The 19993-nt window shown below is 41.5% G+C and overlaps 1 protein-coding gene across 1 annotated transcript in view; it reads right to left on the bottom strand.

Annotated features, from left to right (window-relative positions):
* The window catches only part of LOC108629208 (neurogenic locus Notch protein-like), a gene marked incomplete at its 3' end in the record, with an annotated part of 126567 nt that extends 107478 nt beyond the window's left edge, over window positions 1-19089 (bottom strand). Inside the window, exon 1 of the mRNA XM_026817117.1 lies at window positions 18678-19089. Within this exon, the coding sequence (XP_026672918.1) occupies window positions 18678-18792 (115 nt within the window). The remainder of the gene's footprint in view (window positions 1-18677) is intronic.
* Between the last annotated feature and the right edge of the window lie 904 nt (window positions 19090-19993).

The raw sequence follows: 19993 nt of genomic DNA, 5'->3' as shown, positions 1-19993 counted from the left end.
GCAAGTATGTATACTTCGGAATTTATTCCATGAAACTATAAACCGCCGACGCAAAGAGTAGAAATAGCAAAGCCAATTATACTTGATGTATTTGATGTTAGCCGAACATGAAAGATACACTGAACTAAACTTTATGCAGTCTACATCAACAAGAATTGTCATCTAAACTAACAATATTTACTGATTCTATTAAAAACCCAAAGCTTTCATACTTTCTGCCTTTCACTTGAAAAATTAATTTATCAAAATAAAATTCACACTCAATGAATCGAGTGAAATTACTTAGAGGTGAGTTAAAAAATGAAGTTCGAATTACGGGACGACAATTGAAACGCCTATCACGTGGCTTTCGTCGGCAAGAGAACAAATCGTCTTTCGTGGTTATCGGACGTGTCAATCGGTGGCGCGCTGCCGATGTCGGTAGACACGTAAATTTCGCCCGATGTGTGGGAGACCATCCTCTGGTTCGATCTTGACAGCAGGATCGAGGAACGAAAGGACAGGTCTTCCCTCGGTCGCGTTCGCGTCTCGTCTGATTCGATAAGCCCCTGGTCCTACTTGACGAATCATCTTTAACTCATCAGCTACCGGAACTACTTAAAAACGATCATCTTCCATTGTTTCATACTTATTCAAATAACTGACTGATGAATATTTGCTGATCCTCTATCGATACTGGATATCACGGAAGAATCAAATTGATAAAAAAGTCTGATCATTGTATATCACATATTGAAGTGATTTAAGATCGCATATACTTGGCGCGTTTCTCTTCCTCTTGTCCGCACATGAGCGATACATTTTCCTAAGCGTGGAACTCCCGCAAGAAGCGCGACACTAAGAACTCTGTTCTTCCGTTACTATCCGGTTTTTAATGTACTCGGCCATTACACATGTGCTCGCACTTTCTGTGCAAATCTGTTCATTATATTAAACATCCTCCGTTCTTGTGTCCTTACAACCCACGGCCTCCAGCATCACATCTATCATCATCTCATCTCACATTATATCTCACACGGTTACCAAACTGACAAGAAGTTCGACGAATTTCAAAATAAAATCTACACGCAAGGGTACATCTAGAAAAATTAATTTCCCATTTATGATAAATAATTTAGTAGTCGGATAAAATAACTCATAGCGATGCGACGTAATAGTCCGTTTAATCGGTTTTCTGGTTTTCGCGCGTGATTATTTGAAATCGCAGTCTAGGTTGCATTAGCGAGTCCATTAATCATAATTACGTGAATTCAGATCCTTCGCTACGGTGCGCCATGGCGCGCGGCGTGCGTGCAGTTCACGCACGTGTAGGAGTACCGTCCGTGGTGGGTACAGAGTCGCGGAGGAGGGTGAAGAAACGCTCGAGTCACTGCGGTAAAAGTAAAAATACCGCCCACCGGGGGCCGATGCCCGATGCAACGAGCCTCTTCTTGTCGTCGCAGCGGGTGGATTATACCCTGACCACTGAGGTATTCTGATGGAAAGAGGAGACGCCTGCATATATATTTCTAAGGCCGAGTACACAATCTGTGCACTGTCCGATGTGCCCGCGTACAAAATTCATTTGGAAGGGTCATCTTTACGACCGTGACGCGTATTGAGGACCTGGCGAACTGCCGGGCCACGCAAGCGAATGCCCTTGAGCTCAATAAAAAGGAGAAGAAAAGAAAATAAGCGCTTGTCTAGTGCCCCATTGACGATGATCTTTGCGCCTGCAGTTTTTAACATAGACCTGTCGTAATTACTTCACAGCTAGCATCAAATGTGACACTTGATACTTGAATAGCACGGCTTTTGAACGTTAAGTGGAATAACTCCGAAGAAGTGGAAACCGTGAAATACAAGCCAAGCGAATATGTGTATTGGTTACTCGAAGAAATTTGTATGCCTCTCGAAGTTTACTAGAAAGCGCATCTTATCTTTCAGCGCAACGAATGGGCACACAAGTACGATTACATGTGTTCCCTCGAATTTGCCTTTTCCATCGTTATGCACAAAGCATCATCTTAGTAGACCCTCGAGTTGTTTACTTTGACGAACACGAACGGCAAAGTTAAATTATATTTTTATTCTTACTTTTCTTGGTGCAACTCCCTATCTTTGTTCTTCTTGTATTCTGACTAACCAAGATATATTTCTCAAAGGAAATTAAAGATGAAATACCAATATTCTAAGATACTACTTTATGTACCCTAGAAAAATGTAATTCCTATGATTAAAAAGAAATCGGATTAGAACCAAATCAGAACTAATTAGCTGTAACAAAATAATCTTGAGAGAAAGCACGAAACTGAAACGATTTCAGTGTAATTAACGCGACGTCGTACGCCCATTGGTTTCTCTTTTTCTTAGAAATGATAAATGAAACAGCGAGAACAGATTCGTGCCCGTTAAAATTTATCACTCGTACAAACATGCCGTGGATTACGTTTTCCATTATCCTTCACGAGCCGGGCGTCATGCCGCGACGCTTCATAACATTTTGCAAAACGAATTCGCTTTGTTTTTTTTCATACGTCGATGACTATGATTTATCGAATAGTCTCAATGTCGCCTCATTCATTTCCCCCGAATTTTTGACTCGTCGATAGATCGATTCGAGGAACACGATTGAGGCAAGCAAACCGCTTATTAAATCATCGTGAAAGTCCCGACGTGATTGCGATTTATGAATCGGTCTTCAGTTACATTTTTTTATGGGCTCGTTAACTTCTTCAGGTGCACTCATTTTATAACCAACGAACCCATATCGTGGTTACCATTGATACAAGAAATAAACTAACTATAAGCAATATCAACTTCCAAACAAATTTAAATCAATTAATCATTATTATAAATTAAACAACAAAAGTGTGAATAAAATCCATAATAAATAATTCTTTTTAACAGATATATTGATTCAAGGACATCAAGATCCTTTCTCGAATAAAAGTTCCAATAATTCTTTTTCGAAGGCAATGAAGTTCCAGACTCGCGTCTTAAATATCAATTGAAACATAACCCAGTGCACGCATTTCTTATGATTAAAAAGTTTCAAACCACATCGCATAATATATACAGGTTAAAACTCTGGGTGAGCGTTCAGAAGGATAGCCTTCGTGACGTCCGAGGGTTGAAAAGACTCTCGGTCTGGTGTAGAAGCATCCTGCAGGATATTCGATACCTGCTTCGACACTCAATACCTAACTGGTCCGGACGTCTGCCCCCGTAAGGTACCAAAGACCACGGGCCCGATCCTTTTTCTACATTTTTCCAGCTCCATTGTCGACCGCCTGTCCGATCTCATCATCCTGTACAAGCTGTTGAACGGACGGAAAAAGAATGCCAAGTGGAAGAAAGGAAAACCGAACATACAGGACGTTTCGATGAAACTTTGATGAAACTTTGCACCAGTTTAATTGATTACCTCGTCGAATCATACATTTTTTGACCCATACATTTAATCAAGTCACTGTTTATTAAAAGTATGAATTATGAATGGAAAAGAACGTGAGATTCATTGCATAATATATATTATTAAATAAAGAACTGCCTATATCTTTTATTTATTATAAACAAAAAAAGCTTCTTAAAGTTTTATTGAAGCGTCTACGGTCATTGCGGTTGGCTTACTCACTCTAATAAAATTTTAAAAAATGTTAATCAATCATGAAATAAAATGTTTAAAAATATATCCTTGATTTTGATCAATCATGTATCACCAAACCCGTCGATATGCAACAAGCAGTTGAGAACTGAGAAACGGCTATAAATTCCAGCCATAGTTTAGATATTTAGGAACATCATTAAAGGACATATAACGCATGAAGAGCATTAATAGGGATAAAAGTCGAGTGGAATCATGACCGTAAATCAAGCTACTCAATTTTCATTGTTCGAAATTCGGGCATTAATAAAGGTAGGAGTCTCGATAACAGGTAAGAGGGTGGCAGGTAGGAGAAAACATTCGCGGGTGCCAGGTATGCGGGAACCGAGTCACGAGGTCGTATATCTGGACCCTTTGTTTTGACTCCTCTCATTGTAGCCTCCTCGAGGTCCCTGGGTCCCGTTTCGGGGACTCGAAACGATCGAGCGACGCCGAGTCGACCGCCATTGTTTTTAGGAATCGAAAGAAAAAGGGTACGAGACAACGGACCCCGGTCCCCATTGTATTGTAATAGCCATTACGGATATTCGCCTAAGTGGCGCGGATACTGGAGGCGCCGAGATATGGCGAGCTCGTTAAAACAACACGGGCTTCACACTTCTAACCGTCCCACTAGGATGAGACAAAAGAAAATAAATAACTTCAAAAATAATGGAAGATGTTGCCGGTATTTAAAATTACCACATAGTTATTAAATTATTCAACGTTCTTCTTTAGAAATGCTGTATCTCCTCAGAGTTCGTAATTTGATCAGAAGAGAGTACAAAAATGATAAATTTTCTACAAATATAAGATGCTTTTAAGTAAAATTGAAAAATAGTATTCCTATCCTGAAATCATTTTCGCTTTATCATAATAATATTTTGAATAAACACAAATTATTATTTATTCCTAATAAAAACGAATAAATCCTCGCATCTATTTTCACCCACATTTCATAAAAATTTAAGAAACAAAACTTGAAAGATCAATTCCAATTTCTAGTTCCTATGAAAATGAAACGAACAATTTAAGGCAGCAATGTTTCTGTCAAAACGAAAACTATTAGACGAAATCTCGAGGAAGAAGAAAAAAAAAACTTCTTGAAGGAGGAGAAAAACGCAGCTGGCTCCTTCGATCGCTATCGATTCTTTCGTAGGTATGCGACGACGTCGGGTAGGCAACTTTGTATTTGTACGTCCTGCGAGGGGGCCCTGCGGGCGGGCAGGGTGAATGGAACATCTGCTGACGGCTGGGGACCTTTTCCAAACAGCACCACCTTACGTGCTACCATCGCCGAACCGTATACATGTACTGACTGAGTCAATAACATTTTCAGATGCTCCGACATTCGTTCTTCAAATTAAATGCACATAAACTTAATTCCTTGGAATACTATCACTATCTTTTACAAGATATTAAATTTCTGTATGGAAGTAACAATAATATTAAAACTAAAAAGTATTTAACACTGCCACACAAAATACTATTTTCACATTTTAATATAATAAAATTTTAAAAAATGTTAATCAATCATGAAATAAAATGTTTAAAAATATATCCTTGATTTTGATCAATCATGTATCACCAAACCCGTCGATATGCAACAAGCAGTTGAGAACTGAGAAACGGCTATAAATTCCAGCCATAGTTTAGATATTTAGGAACATCATTAAAGGACATATAACGCATGAAGAGCATTAATAGGGATAAAAGTCGAGTGGAATCATGACCGTAAATCAAGCTACTCAATTTTCATTGTTCGAAATTCGGGCATTAATAAAGGTAGGAGTCTCGATAACAGGTAAGAGGGTGGCAGGTAGGAGAAAACATTCGCGGGTGCCAGGTATGCGGGAACCGAGTCACGAGGTCGTATATCTGGACCCTTTGTTTTGACTCCTCTCATTGTAGCCTCCTCGAGGTCCCTGGGTCCCGTTTCGGGGACTCGAAACGATCGAGCGACGCCGAGTCGACCGCCATTGTTTTTAGGAATCGAAAGAAAAAGGGTACGAGACAACGGACCCCGGTCCCCATTGTATTGTAATAGCCATTACGGATATTCGCCTAAGTGGCGCGGATACTGGAGGCGCCGAGATATGGCGAGCTCGTTAAAACAACACGGGCTTCACACTTCTAACCGTCCCACTAGGATGAGACAAAAGAAAATAAATAACTTCAAAAATAATGGAAGATGTTGCCGGTATTTAAAATTACCACATAGTTATTAAATTATTCAACGTTCTTCTTTAGAAATGCTGTATCTCCTCAGAGTTCGTAATTTGATCAGAAGAGAGTACAAAAATGATAAATTTTCTACAAATATAAGATGCTTTTAAGTAAAATTGAAAAATAGTATTCCTATCCTGAAATCATTTTCGCTTTATCATAATAATATTTTGAATAAACACAAATTATTATTTATTCCTAATAAAAACGAATAAATCCTCGCATCTATTTTCACCCACATTTCATAAAAATTTAAGAAACAAAACTTGAAAGATCAATTCCAATTTCTAGTTCCTATGAAAATGAAACGAACAATTTAAGGCAGCAATGTTTCTGTCAAAACGAAAACTATTAGACGAAATCTCGAGGAAGAAGAAAAAAAACTTCTTGAAGGAGGAGAAAAACGCAGCTGGCTCCTTCGATCGCTATCGATTCTTTCGTAGGTATGCGACGACGTCGGGTAGGCAACTTTGTATTTGTACGTCCTGCGAGGGGGCCCTGCGGGCGGGCAGGGTGAATGGAACATCTGCTGACGGCTGGGGACCTTTTCCAAACAGCACCACCTTACGTGCTACCATCGCCGAACCGTATACATGTACTGACTGAGTCAATAACATTTTCAGATGCTCCGACATTCGTTCTTCAAATTAAATGCACATAAACTTAATTCCTTGGAATACCATCATTATTTTTTACAAGATATTAAATTTCTTGTATGGAAGTAACAATAATATTAAAACTAAAAAGTATTTAACACTGACTGCCAAACAAAATACTATTTTCATATTTTAATAGCCGATATTCTGATAACTAGCTTTCGAAATACCACAGACTATACATCTATCAACCTGATTCGGGTGAGACAGTGAGACATTGAAAACTTTTAGTCCGAGAGATAATTTTAAAATTCGATCAATTCATTGATTTAAAAAATCTACGTAGGTAATATTTAAAGATTTCAATATTCAGTGACTTGCATTAAATTCATTTTAACGATGTAGGTAACATTTATTAGAAACGATGACGAATATCGATGGACAATCGACAAAAGAAAAAAGAAAAAAAGTTATTGTCAACGAAGAATGCAAGAAACAACATTTTTAACTATCTTAGCGAGAAACAATAAGCTTACATAGGAAAGGAACTGCGCGTGGCAATACAACGGGCAGATCATTTTACTCCCGTCACGACGGCGGAAAGTATCGTACGTGCCGGCATTCAAATCACCGAGGAAAGAGGTCGGTCCGATAGTTAGCGCGGTCAAAATCCGCGTTGAAAAATTACATTACCGTCCCGGTTGCATCGTTCTTCTGGCCGACCACACTGCAGCCCCTGTCGGACGTTCTTCAGCCTCTGCTCGTGCAAAACCATGGCGCGATGGATCAACGTTGCGCGAAATTAAATTACGACGGTTCTCGGTCGCGTAAAGGGAATTAAACGTTCGTGAAAAATGGAAATCGCAGAATGGGGTCACTATTTAATTTCCGTGCCCGTTAATTTCCGCCTACCAGAGCCGTGCTCGCTAGAATTGAAAATTATTATCCGAGTAATTTTCTGTCCCGCCGGATGATTAATGACTCCGACACCGGGTATGCAAATACCGTTGGAGTTCGCCAGAAGAACCGCTTTAACGATATCTCAAAGCGTTGTCGCGAACCGAACATTTCTATCCCAGCTTCGGCACTCAATTGTTTCTGCTCGTAGCTCTATTTTGTTTAAAACAAACGATAACAGTACAGCGAATGCGCGAAGATAAAAAATACGTGTAAATAATACACAAGTATACCGGACGATGCATGCGGGAAGAGAAGAAATTTTTTAAACGACCGATAGAACCCGATACGGTGGACGCGGTTCATCGAGCCGGTTGGAATTCCGGTCACGTAGTAAAGTGACATGAACCGTAGAGGAGGATGACACAGCTTTGACCATTTCGTTCGTAACGATCCGTCCAACGACGTGCTATTATGCAAGCGCAACCTCAACTTCGACCGTGCTTCCAGAGGATTACGTGCGAGACTTTACTTTTTCGGAGCGAGACTGGGAACGTGTTCTTCCTCTCGCATAACAGGCCATATTCCAAAAATAAAGGAAAAAGAAAACCTGTATTTACATTTACTCTAATTAAAGTTAATCTGTCTAAAGCGTTTTATTAATTACTTGTCTCTGTTCTGGCACATTTATCTATTAATTATTAAATATCTAAAATGGGAAAAGTTTATCCTGAAATTACGACGATTTCCGAGGACAAGAATTGTGGCAAATGGCGGAACGGAAGCAGGAGCGAAACGAGAACCGAGGCCCACTTGGAGGACAGTAGCACGATCTCAAACGAGATAAAGTTCGTGAAGATGAAACCAGATAACTCTTTAGCTTCCCCTCCTCTCTTTCTACGAGGTTCTTCTCACCGAGCAAACGAATTTCAGGCGAAGGGTGCACCCATTGTACTCTGCAGGGCATATCCTGCTCGAGACTACGTTACCTCGGCGCGGCGTGTCTGCCTCCTACAACGAGGTCAGAGGACAAGAACAAGACTCTGGAATCGTGTTCGATTAATAATGACTGGCGCCTTAATTTTTGACAAGTTCGTTCCCATCAAACTTCATTTCTTGTATTTTGTACTTTAATTAATTTGATTAAGTATAACATGTATAAGCAAAATTTATCAAAGATGAGAAAGAATAAACTGATTTGTAGAATTTAATAAATAAACGAAGCAGCAAAAGTATATCATTAATCGTAGGAATAACTAAATGGCAAAAGCGTAATTTGCTACGAGCACGGATGATATTTCGTGGAAGCAAGATTTCGATAGGAAATGCCTACATTACGAGAATCGGTGGCACAAATATCGACGAGCAAGCGCGACTTTAAACAAGTATCGCGTTCAATTAAGTGAGATTCGCAGCGATGCTCCGCGGCTGAAGCGCGAATGTACCTTCGAAATTTATTGTGTCTATCTGGCCAGAAGTAACGTTAACAAGCAGTTTCGCGGTGCTCGGACACCTATGATTTTCCTTTTACACGGTGGTTCGCCGTGTCATTTCATTACCATATCGTTCGATCGCGAGAAGATCCGCAGGCTCTCGTCTCAATCCGTGACTGCAGGGAGAAGGTCAGCGTATCGCTTTCGATTCATTTGCTACCAGCCGATTATTTTATTCGAGCATCCAACACGTTTCCACGATACCCCAACGCGAGAGATTACGATTACACTTGGCGCGCTTTAATAATTTATACAATTTCTTTCGCATCCGGGTTTCGCAATGCTTCGGTTTAAACTTTACTACGACACAGTAAAACCTTCCGCTCGAACGTATAATAAAATTAGCCTTAGATATTCTGAGATGTATTAACTAAAGAAACGATTTGGTCAGTCTCTGTAGGAAGACATTATCCTGGGAACGTTACTGACTAATTGTAAGCTTTTTTTTTAGCATTTGTTTGATTTTGCAAACCTGTCGGTCACGAAGTGTCGGAACGACGGATCTCTCCCACATCCGGAGAACTTTTCTTGGGAACCGAACACAGAGTAAATACAAAAGGCGACGATATGTGGTTACATTCGTGACATCGACTATTGTCAAATATCGTCGCGGCTTATCTGCTAAGCGTATTTTTGTACTACGGAACGGGAAAGTAGTGAACGTGGTACTCGCGGAAGAGGACAAACAGAGAGGAGGAGGTTCGTGCGTGTGATCGAGACACGTTAGAAAGGAACCGCGGCTGTTAAAGTGCATCACTGACACCGGAAACTAGGGGAGGCCTGGCTGTGTAACAGCCCTCGTGTGTCACCCTACCTATTAAATACCAACGCTCAACAGTGTCTCTCAACCGATCCTCCTTATTTCAATTTTTCACAATTCGTCCATCAGTTCATAAATCTCAGAACACATCACAAAACGTATAACACGAAATTCGTAATAATAAATATATAAGAACGAGTGGTTTATATGAATAGAACAGACCAAGTGTACAATTATAATTCCAAGTTTTTGATTCGATTCAAATTTTTTAAGCTCCTCGTTTAATCTTCGGTGGCTCTTATAAGATAGCCAGTCTGCTCTCTACCCGATTTCTATTCTCCGTCGTTCAATTGCCCGCTTCTTAACCTTAGAAGAAGCTCTAAAAACGACGAATCATCATCATTTGCGTTAACCGTGAATGGGAAGTTCGAAGAAAGAAGCGAATACCCGAGGTAGAAAAGGGATCTCCAGGTTGGTATAAAAGGTACCCCTCGCGGTCATTATACTTAGTATCCTCTCCGTGTTCTTGCTTCGCGATAATAAAGTCGATGCCGAGTTTCGAGCCGCTGCCGGTACACGTTATGAATAAGTACTTACGCATACCCGGTATATACGCGCGCAAGAACATATCTATATTCATACCCATCGCTACGGCGCAATGTACGGACCAACAATACGTAAAGAGAATATCGCGCGTTAGAAGAAGCAACCCTTTGACTACACGGTCAGCCATAGATTCATGCTGACTCGACTATTATAGTAAACCGGTCCCGGAAATTAATTAAAAGTTCAGCCTCCTACAAGGTTTCGAGGAATTTGGATAATATGAGTGTACCAGTACGTGTTATAGTGTAGACGAAATAATACTCACAATTATAAATATTTTATTTTGAATAAAAATCCACAATCTAATTATTATATGTGTATGAACTCAATTTTCCAATTTAGAATTGATTCCTGGTTCCTAAAATCATTTGATCAAATATTTAATCTTGAGTAATTATTCTTTTAGGTTGAAACGGGAACTAATCGTGGATAAAATACAACGTTTCGACTATATTTATAATTGCAAATATGCGCGTGCAAAGCTTTTCGTAAGGGATCGAGTTTCGGTTGGTGCCGACGCGGGAAGCATGGCACGAGTCAGGTCTACGGGTCCGATTGCTTTATCAGGTGTCTTTCGATTAAAAACCGATGATACCTGAACACTGATACTCCAGCAATATCATGTTCTTACTAAAGCTCCGATTTTAAGAATAACAGTTTCTTGTGTCGACAATCGTATGTAAATCTTTGATCGGAATCATATCCGCTGATCGAAATCAATTGTTTTATTTCATGACGCAACATGAGAAAAATATCAACTTTCCCTTTTAATGATTACTCGTTTGCGAAGCACATGAAGAGACATACAGTCAAACAGCGATCAGACTGTTCAAATAATAATAACAGCAGCGACAATGGTTCGGCTATTATGCGAATCTCGGTCCTGTACGCTTTCTTTCGAGCTTCTGTCGTCGAATATCAAAGCACGCCACACGTTACCCGGAGGAACGAGTTACGTTACGGTGAAAACGTCGTCGACTGGCTACGTATCTCGCACCTGCCGCTCGCCAGAACGCCGAGGTATTCTTCGCCGCTTGGCGCCGATGGCAAGTCAGCGGCTCGTTTTTGCGCAGCATCCTCCGATGCGGCTATCGCATCCAGAGTACACGCTAGTCACCGTCACCGGTTCGGCTCGCGAACGTTGCCGTAATAATTCGTCGATAACCATATACGTGGGGCCCATTCGACGCGATGAATTATTAAAATAATGAGAAAAAGAAGATAAGAAACATTCACAGCTGGGTAACATCATTATGGCTACGCCAAATTCTGTATAGTTGTCAAAGGGAAATTAGGTACAATTACACGAATGTGTAAAAAATGAGAGAGAAAAAAAATTCTGACCATGGCACGAGAGAAAACGGATTGGTAAAAAGTTGCGACTAGTTGAAAGAACAGAATCGGATGCGTTGAAAGTTGAAGCAGGGAAGGTGAAGAAGAGAAGGTTAAAAGGAGAATAAAACAGGAACAGTGAGAAATAATAAATACGGCCGAAGGAATGTCGGATGCAATACGAACGCACCAGGTATGCACTGAAATACTAACGGATGAAAATGGCGTAAACCCGCATCCTGCAGCCGGCAATTAAAAAATGCACTGTTTAAGATACTCGCGGGAGCTCAGAGTATCTTTGTAGGAATCCAAGAATCTCTTGAACGAGGCAATTATATTCTTTCGTTTCCTCGTTCCTGGCCAAAAAGAATGATAAATATCTACGATCAATTCCTCTTTAAATAAATGTAATCTTATCGACTTCGATAAATAATGCAGAAACTGTTCGTACATTAAAATAAAACATTTTCTTAATACTGCCCATAAGCTTTGCCTTTTAAATCAGAAGTGCAATTTTTTTTATTCGTCACATAGTGGACTGATTCTTTTAATTTTTTTCAAATAAAAAACTTGGCTCGTGTGGACTAATTTTATAAAAATTACTCCGTTTTAAAGAGTGCGTCAACAATTCCGTGACTCACTATATATTTGCCAAACGATTGTATATAGAAATACTATTCACCCTGAAAACAGCGAACGACCCTTCTTTTCCGACGCGTTCCGTCACGCTCGGGGACCTATCAGAGACGCACCTGGCAATCGATAATGGTACAAAGGTACCCATAGACTTGGAACGGACAAACGGGGATCCAAAAGGAGGGTAAAAACTCGTACGAACTCGTGCGCAGTATTCTGTGCTTGTGTTCCAGGTACGACGAACCCGGCCCAACCCTGCCAATGGCAACACTTGAAGAAATGTTTTATTCCGTGCACCCATTATTTCAATATAAATGGATTCACGTTTTCCAGAGATGGCAGATGCCACCGCCATGAAACAGTCTACGCCATTATGAGAGGAAATTGACCAATCAGACTTGAGAGCTGAACTGAAACTATGGTTTGCTAATCGATGAGGAACGGTTCCTCGAAAGTCATCATACTAATTGACAAATACACAATACTGGCAGATGTGGATTTGGTTTGCCCGAATCGGACAAACTTCGACCAATCTGCACCGTGCTAATCCCACGAAAACCATTTCGCACCGTAGTGTTAACTCTCAGGAGAGTTGCCAAAATGTAAGAGAGAAGAAGTTCCTTTGTGCTAAATATAAAAACGACTCGTGAACGACACAACGAGTCAAACTGTTTAAATAATAAAATGTTTGTCGTTTGAAAAGTCAAAGCTCTTGCAAGATGATCTGTGAATGTCTCTAACTCATTATTTACTATGAACGGTCTGCGCGATGTGCGTAAAACTGAGAACGTCTTTACACGGTTCGACGCGTTGGCAAGCGGCGCGACGTAACGCGCTACCATCGGTGTAATTGCATTTATGACCGTCGATAGGAAGACTTAAAGGTTACGCTGTTCGCGCAATCGTTCATGCCGCAATGCGATACTAAATAACGGAAGCATCTGAACCGGTAATCGACGGTTCCGTTGCGACAGTTCTCTCGAGCTGAGAATAAATGCACGAGTAGCTGTGATGATTAACAAAGCGGGATCGAAACCGTGTCTGAATGGTTTCTACTGTCTGTTATTCTACAAATGAAATTGTATGTACATTAAATAAAATTCCATCGGAGAGAAATAAAACGAATCTTGTTTTGGATATATCAGGACATATAAAGTTCAATGAAGAGTCTCACTGAAAGTCCGTCTGAAAAATGCATTTTCTGATACGATGAAGAAGTTACACTTAACTGGCGAGATAAATTACTAATAAGGAAGCTGGAGTTTCGACAACTTCCTGCGACGATAATCGCGGTTGGAAAAGAACTTGTGAGCAAATTGGTTAGACATAAGTGTGTTAAATCCTGGGAATCCTGCAAGGACTCGTGCCGTTTGGGCGTGGGAGACCGACGATCAGCTGCCGGTGGATGTTGGTTCAAGGACCATTACACAATGGGACCGTATATACACGACGAGCGTGCATGTTAGACGAGAAAGTCACGTTTTCGTAGGTAGGTAGGTAGTACGTCTGGGCTTGCGCGAACGAGGGAAAATAGCAGGGAGGAGATCGTGTTTCCTGAGGAACAAACTATATACCTATTGCCAATCGAATCTAATTAACAGCGTAACCAATTTCAACAAGTACTTATTCTCTTTTTCACTGTTGCAATTCTAATACTGGCTAAAACGATGTATACCTAGATTATATTTATTATTATTTAAATAATAGTTGTAAAATCTTCGAAAAGACTTCTCTGTATTCTTAATTCAATAAAACAAGCTACGTGTCTGTCAATTTCTTACGTTTTAATATTAAAAAGAAATGATTAAAAAGAAAAAAATTGATATCCCAATTGATTGAGTATATTAGCAAATTTTTCATTTAACATGACAATGAAACGCTGAAGTACAACCTCATATAAATCCCGTGCAATTCACAATTTGTCAGCTAATCGATCAATTGTATTGCATCACAATGAAACTCTGAAACACAACCTCATATAAATCCCGTGCAATTCACAATTTGTCAGCTAATCGATCAATTTTATAGCATCTCGATGCCTTATGCTTTCCTAAGAAGAATTACTTAATTTCTATATCTTAACTGACATACTGGACAATCGATTAAAGAATCTGTGTCTTACGAAGTTTGAGCATATTTGTTAATTAAAGATGTGCCCTACATCGAATGGATATCGATAACGAAAACAGAATATTTATCATTGAAAACAATAGGTAAACGGAAAAAATAAAGCGGTTCGTTAAATGGTACGTAAGCGTGTCTCCCGATTGTTCCGTCGTGCGAGCATGTAATACGAATCAACGAGCGTGTCTACGAGGGGAGGCTAGTTACTCTTGCTTTCGTACCGAGTAGAAGCAGGCATCGCTGACCGCGTGAAAAATTAATCAAGCCAACGTTCCGCGACGCTAATTGCACCGTACGCTTACTTATCCTTCGCGAATCTTTAAACCGCGAACAAGCTAAAATCATCGATGGAGTGACGGCGTGGAAAAATGCTGAACGAGGCAATTACGTATCACATGAATGAACTTTCACGATCTTCGATCGGCGAAATGAAATCCCGACGCTACTTTTCCATTCAGTGCGATGTACCGTATTAACTTCCTACCTGTTTCATTCACTTAAAATAATTCAGACCCGCATGTATTTCTAAGATACAAAAGGTTATGAAATAATCAAAGCCTACCAGCTAAATCTAACCGTGTATCTTATCGTGCACGGATGGGACCGAGGATGAAAAACTGCAGCTGTGCGTTAAACACAACGAGTTAGCCAAGTCGTCAGCCATTTGATGTCCCGCGTTTATGTTATTTTTACAGCCGTTAACTCGACTCGCACCTTGGAAGAACAACCTCATTCCAAAGGTCGTGCAAAATAACTAAATTCCGGGACCTAAATTATGAAAATTAATTTCCAATTTTAAACAGTAATAGTGTCACCCTATCATACATTGTTCTACTTGATTTTACAATATTGATCTAGAATTTGTTTTGAACGATTGAAAACTGCTCCCAAAAATTAGGGAAATACCGCGGGGTTGAATAGGCGAGTTCCCATGGTCGGTTCACTGGGGGAAAAGTTATTAGTCAGTCGGCGATTAGCCTCGTGTAAAGCATTCGCTTTACCGCGGCGCTCATTGCCATTTATCAGGCAAAAGAGTGACTGTGTACACGGTCTTACGCCCGAGCACGGTGAAAGAGGGAGGAAGAGGGGGGGGCAAGAAGAGAGAAAGAATCGAATGATTAATAGATACGATCGCATTGACCTAAGGTGGAACGGGGCCTCCTCTCGCGTATCCACGCGATGCAATGCCCGCGTCGTCGTTCCCCTTGGGAAAAACAGGAGAAATATCAACGCCGGAATAACAAGGATCCTTATATCCGTGCTCGTGCCGCGGGAAATAATCGGTTTAGGCCCTGATTCGTAGCCGACCTGCGTGAAACCGTTTCCACGTGTCGCTCGCAAAGAAACCGCTTCGCTGGTGGTCTTCTCGCCACGAAAATAGCCACCGTTCTTCGGTCTCACTTTTTTATCAAGATGCTCCGGGCTGATAATGAACTGAATGCGTTTCCGAGATTCGAGACGTGAGAAAGCGGCGAGCAACCTGATATAAAAAGGTTAAACGAAACGCTATGTCTCTTTTCCCAAGTCCTCTTCGAACCCGCGACCATGCAGAAACGCTGCTCGATCCAATTCAATGTTTAGCTACGTTGTACGAAGATGTACGCGCGCAAGCGCTCGGCGTGCCTCTCGGATGTCCCTTCGGGTTTCGAAAAATTCTGTTTCTCTACGAGCTTCTCGGAATCTGCATACTAGCACGCAGGATAGATCCTTTGGTGCTTTATAAGGGCTGTCCCGGCGTTGACTGACGGCACAATCCTCGATTCTTGCACGATACCGAAGAGCAGCCACGGATCTTCAGTGACGACGACGTAACTGGCAGGGAGGAACGAAAGAAACGGAAAGGCACGGATGGACGTGCGCGGTAGTCGGGGCCCTTAATTATGCGGTTTTACGCTATGCGCCAACAACGGGGGAAGAAAAGGGTTGAAGACGAATGCAAATGTCCGCGTGGCGGTATAGCCCGGGTCGTCGGAGAACCGGGAGAGATCTTGCCCTTTTAGTTAACAGATGCCGCGAGATACCGCGACTTATCTCCTCTCTTCCTACAGTGTCCGACGGTTGACGGAGAAAACAGGCCGATCGGTGAAGAGAGGAAAAGTATCGATCTCCGTGCACGTTCGAGGATCACATGAAACTCGTGGTTGTTCCACAGCTCGTGAAAATACCTGGTCGAGGATCAGGCTCGAGATTTGAATAATCATAACATACATGTAACTTCAATGATCAAAGATAAATTAACTAAAATAATAGCGATTGGTCTCAAATATTGTTCGCACGATTCCTGTGATGACGATCAATTATTGAAAATCGGACTTTTCTCGGAGATAAAGTTTCTGTACGAATTATCATTAAAAAAAATCGCGACAGCTTTCATTGCCCCCAAGTGAACAGAGACGGACAGCTAGCAAACTTTAGTTTAGTGTCACGGTGCACGCGTTTCTCAAGCTGCATTCGTGTGTATCTATGCACGTGTGCACGGAAGGTTCACTGCGCCGTGTCGTGTGGCCCCTGAATCGATGAAAGGGAACGAGGAACCGGTTGCAGGTCGATCGCACGTCGGATTCTAAGCCCCCTGACGGTTTCGTGTATCTCCGGTAATTATGTGATTTAGGAAGAACGTTGCTACCTTAGAATTTATAGATTATACTTAACAATTTTTTAGAATTCTATCCTTCGTCTTTAAAAATTTACTAAAAAATTTGTACGACTAGCACAACTTATTTAACATTGCAAACAATCATTTCGAAACGTCGTAGTCAGGATGTTAAGCAATTGAATCTCGTTAGAGATTAAACGTTTAATAGAAATTTCAGTTACGAATGGATAAAAAGGTTGTTAAGTAAGTTTGATTGATTAATTTCGAGTCGGAGTAATGAAAACGAACGTGATACTGTCTGTATCGGTGCAGAGACGACGCGAGACGATATACGCGGTTTTGTGTGAAAGCGCGTCAAGTCGAGGCGGACCGTTTCCTACGGAGAGAGAGAAGAGAAAGCCTGTGAACGTAAGAACGGCGAGCGTCTTGGAGAACGCCACCGCGCCGCCATGCCGGCGCATTGGGAGTATCTTAACGCAAAAGTAACAAACCGAGAGGCGAGGTCCTCTCAGAAGGAGACCGACGACCCCGCTCAATCGGTGAACGTTCCAGAAACGCAACGCCATATTTTTTCAATTTACCATTCGTTGTTCTTCCTTCAGCTAAAATATTTTATGATCCTTGGGTCAAGTTCTTTTACCTTTCACCTTTGTTTATAATCAATCTTTATATTTTATATAAAGTTCCAATCGTTAATTAAAATCTCCATATCTTTTCATCTCAAACTAAAATTAGTTTCATTACGCAATATCTAATCGAGCTTTGTCCGTGCGTTGATTTTATAAACTTTCTTAAAAATCAATTTCGTACCGAGCGCACGTTCCCTCCCCCCTTAACAGTTCACATGATCCGAACGCGTTACGTCACAAACTCCTCATTGATTCATGCGTTGTAGAAAAGCGAAAATGAAAACTGGCTTAACCGTCCGAAAGGTCATAAACGTTACGCTTGTTATTGAGGAAAAATAGATGGAATTGTTTTGCAAGATGCTGCGTCCTGTATGTGACCCTGGCAAGAATTTTCGTTTCGACTATGTCCAGGGAAAAGCGAAGCGGATCGCGAGCCGGGAGGAAAATGGGGCCGTTTAAGCGCACGAGGGAAGACTCGTTTCCTGGAAAGCGGGGTTGGGCACCTGTCCCTCAGAGGCTGCCAACCTTAAGTCGATTCGTTTACGTACATCGAGCATTGAACACCGCTGTGACGGTAACAAAACCACGTGTATACGACGAGGCGAATCGCGCTTTATGTCGAAAATGCAAGAGTAAATCACGAATCAAAACTACTTCGTGATTAACACGAACAACAGAAAAGACAGTTTTCGATTTTCGTCGATACATCAAGAGTCTTAACATCGAACTCGTTGACGACGTAAGCATGCTCCGAAGTGACGTCCACCGGGGAGGCATGAGAAATCTGAGCAAAAATCTTATACGTAACGTCCATTTCGAGAAAAGAAAAAGGACGCGTCGGTGAGCGAGGGCAGGCCCAAAGGGTCAATATTTTCGAGACAGGTAGTAATCACGAGGAAGCACGGCGATGTTCGACATCGCTCCGGAATACCAATTATCCAGAACGAAATCGTCCGATGATCCTTCAACGCGTTGACCTCGAACGAAACGTTCTCGTGCGAGACGTTCGAACGAGAAAAAGTCGTTCGAAAGAAGACGCCGAACGAAACGCGCCGGCGCTCGGCGTTGTTTCAGACCTGTTGCCTAGCACCGACATGTGGCGAGCAAACGACTTCGAACTGACTCGCGAGCGCGGTATTCGTAGCGAAAGGACTTACCGGACACCACGGGCAGCGAAATGACGAGGAACAGTGGCAGCAGGAGGCACGCCATCGATGCGTAATCCAATTTTCGTCGTGGCAGCATGATGCCGTGAATTTTATCCACACACATCGGACAAACACACACTCATCGGGGGCCGGGTGCACACACTAAAGGGAAAGACAGACAGAGAACGAACGAACGACACTTCTCTCGTTGCCACACTCGGAGTCGAGAAGAAAATCCGCGTAGGTAATCACTTGACCGCGCACATCGTCCGAAAGCTATCGTCACCTCCGATACGTCCAGCTAAGTTGTTTCTACACGTACGCGCGAGGCAACACGAGAAAAAAAGCATACGGCAACCGTATACGAACACGACCGCGTCCGAAACACTTCTGGGATCCCTATTGTTCGCTTAACGCGCTGAAAGTAGTTCCTCAGTGCGCGCGCACCTGCCTCCGATGGTTGTATCACTCCGCAGCCATGCGATGGCTGACGGTATCGGCCAATCAGAACTCGGCTTCAACGGGAGACGAGCCGTAGCGTTTAGCCCTGTGTTTCGGAAGCGACCAAATCGGAGCACTGAATACAATAGAGCTTACAAAAACAAACAATTGTAACATTCCGTAAATCCTTGATTTCCAGGAAGAATTACATTCATTGTATACACTGTAAAGGTTTATGGTTCTCGAGTCTTTTTCTAATACGTGTTAAAATACTCACTTTTATAGTTCACAAAAAAGCAGGACGTGGCATGAAATACTGTCGAAACATAATTAAATGTATATATGATTTTAATAAAAAGTACATTAATTTCAAACGTATTTTATTCTACATGCTCCTTTTTATACTTTTAATCATAACAACCTTTTTAGTCTTCCCTATATGTAAGAATTAAAGCCTAAATAAAGTTTAAGTTCTTCGCTCAAACAAAATCAGTCTTAAATAATGATTCTCATGTTTTTTTAATGTCTTCTCACCAATGTTGTAATTTTCTCTAAATAATGCTACTTACTCTTCCTTGTTGACGCTTCGCTGTTTCTTTCATCGTTCGGTTTGACGAAATTCGAGTCACATATGTGAAACGAATCCCTGATTCCCGTACAGATGGGAAAATCTAAACGCGAACGACGCGACGATAGACTAGAATTCAAACGGCAAACGCAACGAACGTGGTCAGTTATAAAGTGGGAAGACAGCGATGTGTATGAGGGCCCGTCGAGCACTGGCCAAACATGTCTGATCATTAATTAACCTTCCAGCGGGTTGATTGCGTGTAACGCGAAATTCATCGCCGGGTAGAGGCTCTGCCGCCAGGCGCGGCTGTGCC

This window comes from Ceratina calcarata, unplaced genomic scaffold (assembly GCF_001652005.2).
Source record: "Ceratina calcarata isolate Rehan_Ccalc_2016 unplaced genomic scaffold, ASM165200v1 scaffold557.2, whole genome shotgun sequence".
NCBI classification, from domain to species: Eukaryota; Metazoa; Arthropoda; class Insecta; order Hymenoptera; family Apidae; genus Ceratina; species Ceratina calcarata.
The sequence above is the reverse complement of the archived record's forward strand: the minus strand, read 5'-3'. Positions and strand labels throughout refer to the sequence as shown.